Here is a 13,230-nt window from a genome sequence, read left to right as displayed (position 1 = left end):
GTTCCTGAGGACATATAATGATGACAGAGAATTCCCATTTGCTTTTCATTAAATTTTATAATGATCCATTCGTGGTAACAGTATATTATACTAGTAGGAAGTACCTTAAAGGCAAACCCAGATGTAAGCATCTAATGCTCATTTAGTGGCTTCATATGAGGGGATGAGAACAGGGAACAGCTCTAAATCCACATTTATAAGACTCTTTTCGAGCTATCATAATATTTTTCATTTATTACAAGCCATGACTATTATACTATTAATTTTTGAACAGAACTTGAATTCTAATTCAACAAATTAAATCTAATACCAGTAAGGTTTTATTTAGGGTTCTCTTTTTTGTAATGAATCTGCCGACTGAAATTTTTTTGGTCATCAAATCTACCAGAACTGGAATTGGTACAAATTGAGTCGTATGACCAAGTCTATCAGCAATGTCAGTAATCTGTGGACACTGGATGAGGGCCATGATAAAAGCCTCTTACCTGACGGTATCCATGGCTAATCTTTTCGTTAGCCAGCATGGTTCAACATCACATATGCAGCTCACCGCAATGATAACATTGTACCAGTCTGGCTAATCAAGATGTATGACATCAAGTGTTAGGCACAGGGGTTCTCCCACTGCACGCGGTAGATCCCAAGCCTTGTGTGCCTCTGCGGTCTCCCATTCTGCTCTGGCCACAGTAGGGGCCGCTCAGCAAAGACGTCGGTCTCTGCGTCTTGCTAAGACTCGGGCTGTACGCTTGGTTACTGCAGGCCTTCCAACCAAAGATATGGTAATCATCAATAAGCAGTGGCAAACAGATGCTCCAGAGGCTAAGTCCAGAAATCACTCTACTGAGCATGCTCGTGAGGTGGCCACTTCTCATTGGTGGTCGGTCGACAGCTGCTCGGGTGATGTGGCAGTTCCAGATTGGTCCTCGAGCAAGGTCCTGTCTGACTGGACTTAAGCAGAACGTATAAAATAGTCTCTGGAGCACATGCCGGCGTGCTAAGATCATTTATATCATATGTGTGTGGAATATAACGGTAGTGTGAACTTGTCTGCATGTGCTCAGGGTAGGCGTATAGCCTTTAGAATTCCGGAACCTCCGGAGAGGAGTTTGGGTGAGTTCAGGGCAGGCGTATAGCCTTTAGAATTCCAGCACCTCCGGAGAGGAGTTTGTGTGTCTGCATATGCTGTGATTGTGTCCACTGCCTATTCCCTTGTCCCTGTGGGGGTTGCGTTCACCTGTGAAGTAACAGGGGATTTTACATAGTGTTATTTTCATTAGCGTGGCATCTAGCTGAGCCATACTGTCTAGGGACAGCAGTATCTCAGTTAGTACCCCTCTGTGAACCTAACAGAGTTGGGTAATTAGCTTCTATTCACACAGGGTGACATTTAACTCCATGTGTTTTCGAGATCACTTGCCGCATGCTTCCACCATTGTTTTCTAGCTGCAGTTTTCCATCTCTGCACGGTGAGCCCCGGGATGCGATCACACTTCATCATAATTTCTATTTAGTGCAAGATGTCAACCCTAACATCACGTACAGTGGTTTGCGAAAGTATTTCTCCCCCCCGACTTATTACCTATTTTGTTACATTGCAATCTGTGTTTAAATATTTTTGTAACCCAATTTGAATGTGATGCATAAGAACTAAATAGCCTAATTTTGTGAAGTCAGAAAAATATAGATATAAATTAAATTTATGGGATCAAATAACTAAAAATTGTCATGTGCATATGCATTCACCACTTTTGAGATGAAGCCCTTAAAAATTTCTGAGGCAAGCAATTACTTCATAAATCACATGCTTAGTGGAAGGAAGTCTACCTGTGTGCAATCTAAAGGTACCGTCACATTTAGCGACGCTGCAGCGATATAGACAACGATGCCGATCACTGCAGCATCGCTTTTAGGTCATTGTGTGGTCACTGGAGAGCTGTCACACAGATGGCTCTCCAGCGACCAACGATGCCGAAGTCCCTGGGTAACCAGGGTAAACATCGGGTTACTAAGCGCAGGGCTGCACTTAGTAACCCGATGTTTACCCTGGTTACCATTGTAAAAGTAAAAAAAAAAAAACAGTACATACTTACATTCCAGTGTCTGTCACGTCCCCCGGCGTCAGATTCCCTGCACTGTGTCAGCGCCGGCCGGCCGTAAAGCAGAGCACAGTGGTGATGTCACCGCTGTGCTCTGCTTTACGGCCGGCCGGCGCTGACAGTCAGTGAAGGGAAGCTGACGCCGGGGGACGCGACAGACACCGGAATGTGAGTATGTACTGTTTGGTTTTTTTAACTTTTACAATGGTAACCAGGGTAAACATCGGGTTACTAAGCGCCGTCCTGCGCTTAGTAACCCGATATTTACCCTGGTTACCAGTGAACACATTGCTGGATCAGCGTCACACACGCCGATCCAGCGATAACAGCGGGTGATCAGCGACCAAAAAAGGTCCTGATCATTCCCAGCGACCAACGATCTCCCAGCAGGGGCCTGATCGTTGGTCGCTGTCACGCATAACGATTTCGTTAACGATATGGTTGCTACGTCACAAAAGCAACGATATCATTAACGAAATCGTTATGTGTGAAGGTACCTTTAGTGTCACATGTCTGTCAGTGTATACAAACATTTTCTGAAAGGCCACAGAGGCTGCAACACCATTAAGCAAGAGGCACCACTTACCAAACAACACCATGAAGATCATAGAGATCTCCAAGTCAGGGACAAAGTTGTTGAGAAGTACAAGACAATGTTGGGTTATAAAAATCAATCCCAATCTCTGATGATCCCCCTGGGCACCATAAAATCGATTCATCAAAGGGAAAGAACATGGTACCAAAACAAACCTGCCAACAGAGGGACGCCCACCAAAACTCTCAGCCCGGGCAAGGATGGCAGTAATCAGGGACGTAGAACACATACCAAAAGTCACCCTGAAGCAGCTGCAGAGTTCCCAAGCAAAGACTGGAGTATCAGTCTATAGTAACACTACTACCACAATGAGCTGTACACTCCAAAGAGGTGGCCTTTATGGAAGAGTGGGGAGAACAAAGCCTTTACTTACACACAAAAATTGTAATGCTCGTTTTGAGCTTGCCAAACGACATGTGGGAGACTCCTCAAAAGTATGGAGGAAGGTGCTGTGGTCAGATGAGACTACAAATGAACTTTTTGGCCACCAAGGAAAACGCTATGCCTGGCACAAAACCAACACAGCTCATAACCCCCAAGAACACCACAGTGAAACATGGTGGTGGAGGTAGTATCATGCCCAGGAGAAGTTTTTAAACTGCAGGGACAGGAAAAATGGTCCGAGTCATGTAGAAAATGGACAGTGCAAAATACAGGGATATTCTTGAGCAAAAGCTGCTTCAGTCTGTCAGTAATTTGAGACTGTGACAGAGGCTTATCCACTTATCGACTTGCAGCTCTAATTGCTTGAAAAGGAGGCTCTACAAAGTACTGACTTTAGGGGGGTGAATAGCTATGAACACTGAAGTTTTCAGCTATGTTGTCCTAATTGTTGTCTGACTCATAATAAAAAGAAAACAAAAAGTTCACAGTTGTAGGCATGTTCTTTACATGAACTGATGCAAACCCTAAAAAAAGTGACATTCCAGATTGTGAGTTATCAAAACATGACAAAATGCCAAGAGGATGAATACTTTTACAAGCCTCTGTAGGAGGCAGATCTCAGGGCTTCTATCCAGGTGCTACAGATTATTGGGTAATGGGCTGGTTCGTGTGAATCAATTTGCACCAACGCTAATCACCAACTCTAAGTATGCTTATTTCCGTTTCTGTTTATGGGATGAGTTGATTTTTAGGCAAGCATGAAAATCACTGTTCTTGGCAGCACATCATCGTGTGTAAATAATCGTTATGTGCACATCGAAAGTACGGTAGGCCACTCTAGACAGGCTGGTAAATGCCCGCTGATCATTTTGCATGTAGCTGATCTGTGGATGTTTACTGGCCCTGGTAGGCCCGTCTTACTGAACCATTAAGGCCCCCATATATGTTAGACTACTGACGGATTCGCCCGACGGTCTAAAGCATATTGGAAAGCCAGCTGACTGATGGTTGGCAGAGATGTTGATCATGCATGTCTAATTTCAGACTGCCGATGGCAATGTTCTTCTGGGGATATACCACAAGGCAACATGTCAGTCTGCGCTTTCTTATAGAGAAGACATGAGTACTCAGCCAAGAGAGCACTCCTGTGTATGGGAGAGTCGGCTGAGACAGCTGTTGGCCAAACGATGGGCTAAACCAACTTTGGCCTGCCAGTCACCCAATGTGTATGGCCAACTTTAGAGATCAATATACAGTATATATACAGTATACAGCTTTATCCTCAACCTAGATATGACAATAGACAGTGACTGTTTGTTCCCTCCTGGTTCATTGGATCCTCTGTAATTACTGTCATCAGTACACTTGTACATGACCACACGCTTACATTTTGCAAAACTGTTGCTTTTCTTATACATGGGGCCATGGCCAATTAAGCTCTCAAAAGTCACATTTGGCTCTGCATTGTAAGCAGTAATTGTTTGGTAAACTATTACTTACAAGGCTATATAGAGAAGCAATGGCAAATCAAACAACACTGCTGTGAAAGGGAACCTTGGATTTGGTTGTTTATCTTAATTTGTTTACTCTTTCATTCATTGATGGATTATTTATTTATTCATTCATCCAATAATTAATTCATGTAGATAAAAAAATGAAAATAATAAGCCAGTAACCTTCAACCCTATTCAGTGTTTATTTGACTGACCAAGAGATCTCCGTCAGTCCCATAAATCTGAATGAAGTCTTGAACCACCATGCTCCCCCACTCAACAAAGTGAGCAAGAATGGAGAATCAGGATGCTGTTCATCTAATCAGGCATTTATCATCCGTTCTGTGGATAGTTATCAGCTATTCTGTGTTCATTAACGCTTGCTAAGACATTTTCTACAAATTATGGTGTTATGAACACAGTACAGCCAGGGAGATAGCACAATCCTAAATCCTATCAGAGATGTGATGAGAACATAAAGTGCCATTTTAAGGTGTCTTCATATGGGACTTGACTATGGAGGTTTGTTCCCTTCTTTCCAGGGCATGATTATTTCTTATTGAATTGTGTATGAAATACAAATTATACTGACTTATACTACAGGCCATGTAGGTGCTAAATAGTTGTCATATTGCAATTCTGCAAAAATGGTAATTTATACTGTATACTACAGTGCAATGACTTTGCGCGCATGCGGTCCTTTAGGTTTTCTCAATGAGAGTTCATTCCTGTAGAAGCTGCTCACCTTAGACCAGATATTATGAAAATGGCCACATGTGGTACTCATACATATATGTGTGACCCCATGCCTCATTGGTGAGCACTTTTGTTAATGACCTTTCTAGAGGTAATTACAAGCAAAGCATTTAGGGTTAGGCTCCGCTATCAGCTGTGGAACCACAGGATAACAACTTCTTCTTTAGAACTTTAAGGAAGTTGTGTTTTTCAGATCAACTCTGTTTCCTGCACAGAACATCCCACCAAGGCATGTAATGTAGCAGATGTGATAAAATTCCCATCCCCCACGTTCTTTCCAAAACATACACATCCTTCTTGGTGTTCACATGCACTACAACAAGCTTCCTTGAGTCTCATTTGATTGTGAGATTAAATAATGCATGGAATTGTTTAGATGACATAAAAAAGCAAGAACAATTCTATCAGTCTCCAAGCCATTGAGCCTGCAGCTTATATTCATGCCAACTAATAACACAAATAATAATGTAACATTCCTTTTCTAGGAATTTGAGTAATAGCACAAATAGCATTTATTACAGTATTGCCCAATACTAGAATTAGATCCAACATTAAAAAGTAGATTGGCCAAGCTACTAATTGTATGATACACAGTATATGATGCGAATACTGCACACTATACTTCCCTAATAGTAAGAGTGAAGAACATGCTTCAAATTCAGCGATCTTTGGGGTTACAATAAAATAAAAATTAAAGAAAAATCATGAAAAATACAGTACTGATATATACACTCCATTCTAGTTAAGTTCAAATTACTAATACTAACCTACAAAGCCATCCATAACCTTTCTCCTCCATATATCTCTGAACTAATCTCCCGATATCTTCCCTCACGTAATCTCCGGTCCTCCCAAGACCTCCTCCTCTCCTCCACGGTTATTCGCTCCTCATCCAACCGCCTCCAAGACCTCTCCCGAATATCCCCCATCCTCTGGAATTCTTTGCCCCAACACATCCAAATATCAACCACATTTGGATCCTTCAGATGAAACCTGAAAACCCACCTCTTCAGGAAAGCCTACAGCCTGCACTGACCCCGCTGCCTCCTCACCACTACCGAAGCTACCGCCTCACCAACACTGGAGCTCCTGCAACCCTCAACCTATTGTCTCCATCCCCACCAACCTGTAGAATGTAAGCCCGCAAGGGCAGGGTCCTCGCCCCTCTGTATCAGTCTGTCATTGTTAGTTTGATATCTGTACTTTGTATGTAACCCCTCCTAATGTACAGCACCATGGAATCAATGGTGCTCTATAAATATATAACAATATTAATAATAATAGTCACAGCTCTTTGTGGACAGCTAGTGGGTAACAACAGCTCCTGGATGATGCTCTTTGCATGGTATCTGTCTACCACCATCTTAGGAGGTATCTAGGGTCTCCCATCCTGTATGTATGAACTATTTGTCAAGCACTAGTTGCACTTACACAGGTCATCAAGAAACAGGATATATGTTATTTTTACCCCTACTTACAAAATTAAGGAGTATTCCTTTAAGACTTGCAATATATTTGTCCATTAAAGGGGTTGTCCGGGACTTTGACATTGATGGCCTATCCTTAGGAGCTATGGAGCTACACATCACAGCTCTGTCGACTGTATAGTGGCCACAAGCAAGTACTACACATCCACTCCCTATTCAAATCAATAGGTGTTGAACGTGCAGTACCCGGTCACGACCACTATTTCGTTGATGGAGCTGTGCAGCTCTGTACCTGAGCAGTTCTGGCCAATACCAGAAACAGCTGATCGGCGGGGATGCCTGGTGCACACATTCACCAATCAGACATTAATGACCTATCTTTGGAGGATAGACCACCAGTGTTAATGTCCCAGAAAACCCCTTTAAGCCTAAATGTAAAGAGCCTATTCAAAAACCTTGGAAAACTAAACAACATGCAAATTAAACTCAGAATAGTTTATCTACCGTCACATATTACTTTGGCATGTGCATCAAAACTAAATTTAGATACTTCAGCCTTTGAGTAACGGGTTGTCACACTGGCTGCTACTGAGAAGTATGGAATCCATAGAAAATGTAGTTCATAAGTTCATGATATGTTACGGTACAGTGATTACATAACATTACAGTGTTCGGCTGGACAAATAAACATGAATTATGTTATACAGATAATTTCAAGGGTAAAAATGCAAAGGGTAAACTATAATTCCCAATTCCCAGTACATTGACCTTTGAGTCGTGGACCGTGTTAAAAGTGTTTTTTTTGCTCTGTAGAGCCACAATGGTAAGAAATAATTGGCCATTCGTCCCAATAACTGAGATAGAATGGTAATTACTATATGCTTAGTCATTAACCTAGCTAAACCAGTTAATTCTAGGGATCTTCTGTGATCAACTAATCTTCAAGGGATAGCTTAAATCACTGGTGCACAACAAGTGGTCTTGGGGCCATATGCCACATTTAGACTAGTTGTGCATAGCACTGTTGGGACGGCTAATTATGAATGTTGTGCTGTGTGGTCATTTGTGCACCAGCCACATATGTCATAATGGGTCCTGTCTCCTGACTACTTTAGCACAGAAAGGAGTAGATGAGGTGAAGAATTGGCCATGCCTGACTGCAGTCATATTCATTGTAGTCTATGGGAGAAAGGAAACACTCAGCATCTGACATATATTATAGTGTAGAGAACTGATTGCATGGTCACCTCGTTCTGAACTACAAACCTTTGAGAAGGGTGCCTCTACCGTCCTGATAGGCGGTATCCCTAAAAATGGAACCAGGACCTATTAGGAAACACTTTCAATCTGCAATAAATGTCTCAGAAGGTAATACTGCAGCCATGGAGTTGCTTTGATTTGACAATATGGCCCTCAGGATCAAAAAACGTTTGACACTCCTCACTTAAAAAGTGATTGTCCAAAATGTAAAACCATGTCTGCACAAAACTATAATTTTTTTCTGCGATAGTGAATATCCAGAAAAAGGTCTTATATTTCACTTGAATTAAAGAGAGTATCCACTACTAGAACAACCTCATCTTAATCCGCATGTTTGTCCCCAGTGAATTAATAAGGCTTATGCCGTTCCAGTGGTGTCGTCACTGTCTCTTTCAAAGCTCTCATAACATTTTATGTCACATGAGCCATTTACTCTCTCCGCCTTTGGACAAATCACTTACAACTGGATGGGAAGTGAGAGCAGCCGTGCTCACTTCCTCTAGATGTAAGTGATTTGACCAAAGGCGGGGAGAGTGAGATTTGTCCAAAGGCGGGGAGAGTGAGATTTGTCCAAAGGCGGGAGAGTGAGATTTGTCCAAAGGCGGGGAGAGTGAGATTTGTCCAAAGGCGGGGAGAGTGAGATTTGTCCAAAGGCGGGGAGAGAGAGATTTGTCCAAAGGCGAGGAGAGTGAGATTTGTTCAAAGGCGGGGAGAGTGAAGAGGTCACTGATTTACCGCAGGGCTCGTGTGACGTAACACTGTTTTGTGAGCTCCAGGAGAGACAGTGTTGACACCGTTGGAGCGGCGCCGGCACAGGATGTTAGCATAAATAAGTGTTGTTATTTTATTATGGACAAAATACGGATTGAGAAGGGGTTGTCCAAGTAGTGGACAACCCCTTTAAGCACTGAAATATAGCCAGATCATTTATTACATGTTGATCAGATGACAAAAACTGTTATACTTCCCCAGGAAACAAAGAAACATGGCAACATGTAACATCATTGACAGACGTCCTTGACACACGTCACTCACCCACATCCATTATTTCACAGATCCCTTTAACATTATCTCCAATTTTGCATTTGAAAATTGTCCCAGGGTTGCGGATATCTGCGCGTGTGGTCAGATTGGATTTTGGAGCTCCAACAATAATCCTAGAGTAAAATAAATAAGCAAAAACAATTACATTAAGAAAATAAAAATAAAAATAAAAAAATAAACCTGGCATTTATCACAAAGGCAGAAATATTTGACCTTTGAAAAAAGAGTAGAATATGCAGATTACTCACAGATTATGCAGATAGCAACCAGATTCACATTCTTGACTATGATGTAATGCAGGGGTTGCTGCAACAAGCTACACGATGGCAAACATTTGCAAAAATTCACGTGAACACTCACCACTTATTATCTTCATAGCTGTGGAAAATCACAGAATAACCAAAGAGCGATCCATCTGGTCCTTTAAAAACCAAGGGGTTCTCCTCATCTATATTGTAAGTTCCAGCAGGGATAGCAGTGAGAACACAGATCAGTGTAAGACTCCAGATGTTGGACAGTTTGCAAAGTTTGTAGCCTTCTCCTCTCTTCATGATCATTTTAGAAGTTTTGCTGCTTTCCCCAAAGTGATGTCTTCATAGCAATGGAATGACACTTTGTGTGTACTGGAGCCTTGTGATTGCAGGGTAACTGTCTGTATCCAGCATCCAGCAGCCCATGTTGTATTTCAAGTGAAGAAAACTTTTTTTTAAGTAACCGCCCTTCACTCCTGCTTCTTCCTCCTCCTCCTCCTCCTCTTTTTAAGTTTTCGGCTCCAAGAACAGAGACTGCATATTAGAAACCAGTCTTGGACGTGTGTTCTCTCCAGTAATTACAGCTTGTCTGTGACACGGATAATAGATGACTACAACCCATTATTTCCAGTTCACTACTGCAGATCCTTAGTCTTCTTTATTTAAACAAGTAACGACACTGAGGCTAAGAGCGTATAACGAAAACATTGTCCGTTTTCATGGTGGTTTGTCTTCAATCTTCATGGCATCCGTTTTATACATCAGCAGTTATTAATATTTGCAAAGACCAAATACCGTTTCCCGTGTCAAAGAATTGCAACATATCGGTAAATTCAGACACCATACGGTTGATCCATATGGAACCTGATTTTTTTTTTGCGCACCCAAAGACTAGAAAAAGGGCATCTCATCCAAGATATTGAAGAAGAATATAGTGCATACTGCCATTTTTCTCATATGCGGATTTGGTACCTGGAAATAAAACACTCATCTGAACAGTCGAATTGAATAACAGTGGTTCTAGTGCTGTCCGTGTGATATCAGTCTCTTTTCACGGAGGGCATTTGGACTGTAAAGTGAACATGGCCTAAGAGTGTGTTCTTGCTCATGTAGTTAGAGGATCAATGGTTTTTACAAAGATTTCTCATATAACTGCACACTACAGCACCGATTCATCAAGACCGGCGTTCTTAACGTTGGTCTTGATGAGGGGACGTCCTTAAGTCAGAAACACCCGATTAATGAAAAGTGGCGCCTGCATTCGTGCGCCTTGCCCCAAATCTAACAGCTTACTATGAATTAGATAAGCTGTGGCATCATGCCCCCATTCCAACCAGGGTCTTCACCATCACACATTTTGACGAAGCTGGGCGAAACTAGGGTGAAAGCAAAAAAGTTGATATACACTTGGCAACTTATTGAAATCTCGGTATACTATATGTATGTTTCAGAAGGGAGATTCCAAAGAAAGAAAGAGAGTAGTGCATTGGGCACATTTTTTCCATATGCCTTTAAATTTTTAAGGGACATGTCTATCACTGGAATCACAAATAGAACGTGACACCCTTTGGCTCATGAACATAAATACGGACCACCCACCAGACCTCCATAAAAAATACAGAACAAACACCAGGTATTCCAATACAGACCTCCATTTTAAACCAACCCTTCCCTTGACAGATGTCAGGTGCTAGTTATCACACAGTATAAACAGAATATTTATTTGTAGGGGGAGAGCTTTGTACCTGCTGCCTCATTTACTGGTGTGGAAACAGGGAGGTTCTACTGGTTTCTCTAATCGGTGTATGCACCACCTTTGCAACTCTTCCACTTCTGGACGTGAGGAGGAAGCCTTACCTGGACGCTAGGTGAAAAACAGCAGGGAGCACATTAAGGCTACTTTCACACTTGCATCGGTACGGGCCCGTCGCTATGCGTCGGGCCGACGTACCGACGCACGTTGTGAAAGCAATGCACAACAGAGGCAGCGGATGCAGTTTTTCAACGCATCCGCTGCCCCATTGTAATGCCCTGGGATGAAGGGGCGGAGTTTCAGCTGTGCATGCGCGGTCGAAAATGGCGGACGTAACGCACAAAAAAAGTTACATGTAACTTTTTTGTGCCGACTGTCCGCCAAAACATGACGCATCCGTCGCACGATGGATGTGACGTGTGGCCATACGTCGCAATGTGTCGCTAATGCAAGTCTATGGAGAAAAAACGCAACTTTGCAGGCTGCGTTTTTTCCCCAAAACGACGCATTGCGACGTACATCACATAACGCAAGTGTGAAAGTAGCCTAAGATAACCTGATGGGGAGCTGCCATACATATAACTATGGCCTCAGACTAGATGTTAGGCTACCACGCAGTAACAAGGAGGCCTGAGAAGGTACCAGGTATTCCTGAGATTTGCTAGTCTGGAGATCTCCACTTTTTTTAAACTCTCCAAGACATTTAGGGAAAGTTGGCTATAGCCAGTATGATGTATACACTGAGGCCATCTACACTCAGGGAATCTGTCAGCAGGTTTTTGCTATGTAATCTGTGGACAGCATGAGATAGAGGCTGAAGTACAGATTTCAGTGATAAAAATAAGATAAAAATATGTCAGCATTACTACTGCCAGTCTGTGGCCTTTAGTGCCAACGTTGAAAGTAGCAATCTTAGCAATTTTGCGCCATGACTTAGGGTATAAAGTCAAACCAGTATCTTAATTTGCCTACAGATGTTTTAGAGTTTTTCCCTCAAAACAGCAAAATGCAAATGGAGATTCTAGTTTTGCTTTATGAGAAGCATGGATATCCAGCATGGCCTCCATCGTCATTAGGTTTGCTCCCAAGGGTGCTCAGTCCTTATGTAGTATATAGTGTTAACAATGCAAATGCTTGATTTCAATGGCGTTTCCAATACGACAGGTCCGAATCGCTGCATCCCCGAGTTTGATCCCATTATCGAATTGTACTCGGGCATACAAGTCAAAGACTTTGTGGAAACCATCAGACTGCACTTGGGTGATATCTGAGTGCAGTCCGATTTTGACGGACCGACATATTGGAGACGATGGAGAAATGTTTTTCTCCATCTGCTCCTCATCCAAGAAAATCGGATCACACTCTGATGAAATGCTGAGCAAACTGTGAACAAACTCTGATCAGACTGTGGTCAGAGTGTGATTTGCATAATGAGCCCAAATCTCTTAAATGAGAGAATATTCACTCGTGTGCACCTAGCCTAAGGGCTCACTCACATGAATGTATACATCGGACGAGTGCAATCCCATGCTTTATCGGACCACGGACTCAAACAATGGAGAATATGGAGAAATTAAATTCTCCATCTTCTCTGCACGTGTCTCTATGTTCTCATTCTAAAGAATCTGATCACATGAAGCTGAGGCTCTAGTCAAACTGGTAGGAGTTTGAGCAGAGTGTCATTAACATTATCGATCGAATTCTCTCGCAGAGAGAATATTTGATCAAAGGAATTAGAGGAAAGCGTTCCAGCTCCTTAAAATAATAGTCTTTATTAATCCAGATTAAAACTTAGTGATTAGCAATAAAAAAAATGTCAACGCGTTTCGATCTTAAACAGATTTTTTTCTGTTTAGGATTGAAAAGCGTAGCTAAATCTCCTTTCTGCTTTGCATGCGCCCACTTAATACAAGGATTTTTTATGGCTAATCACTAAGTTTTAGTAACATAGTAACATAGTAACATAGTTAGTAAGGCCGAAAAAAGACATTTGTCCATCCAGTTCAGCCTATATTCCATCATAATAAATACCCAGATCTACGTCCTTCTACAGAACCTAATAATTGTATGATACAATATTGTTCTGCTCCAGGAAGACATCCAGGCCTCTCTTGAACCCCTCGACTGAGTTCGCCATCACCACCTCCTCAGGCAAGCAATTCCAGATTCTC

At 42.2% G+C, this 13,230-nt stretch overlaps 1 protein-coding gene across 2 annotated transcripts in view; it reads right to left on the bottom strand.

Annotated features, from left to right (window-relative positions):
• Nucleotides 1-9,704, bottom strand: part of ITGA4 (integrin subunit alpha 4) — a 159,144-nt gene extending 149,440 nt beyond the window's left edge. For both annotated transcript variants that reach the window (XM_069733230.1, XM_069733231.1), the window contains exons 1-2: nt 9,416-9,704; nt 9,047-9,168 (exon numbers count right to left, since the gene is read on the bottom strand). In XM_069733230.1, coding sequence (XP_069589331.1) covers nt 9,047-9,168; nt 9,416-9,612 — 319 coding nt within the window. In that variant the 5' untranslated portion in view covers nt 9,613-9,704. The remainder of the gene's footprint in view (nt 1-9,046; nt 9,169-9,415) is intronic.
• Between the last annotated feature and the right edge of the window lie 3,526 nt (nt 9,705-13,230).

Source organism: Ranitomeya imitator, chromosome 7, assembly GCF_032444005.1.
Source record: "Ranitomeya imitator isolate aRanImi1 chromosome 7, aRanImi1.pri, whole genome shotgun sequence".
In the NCBI taxonomy this organism is placed as follows: domain Eukaryota; kingdom Metazoa; phylum Chordata; class Amphibia; order Anura; family Dendrobatidae; genus Ranitomeya; species Ranitomeya imitator.
The sequence above is the reverse complement of the archived record's forward strand: the minus strand, read 5'-3'. Positions and strand labels throughout refer to the sequence as shown.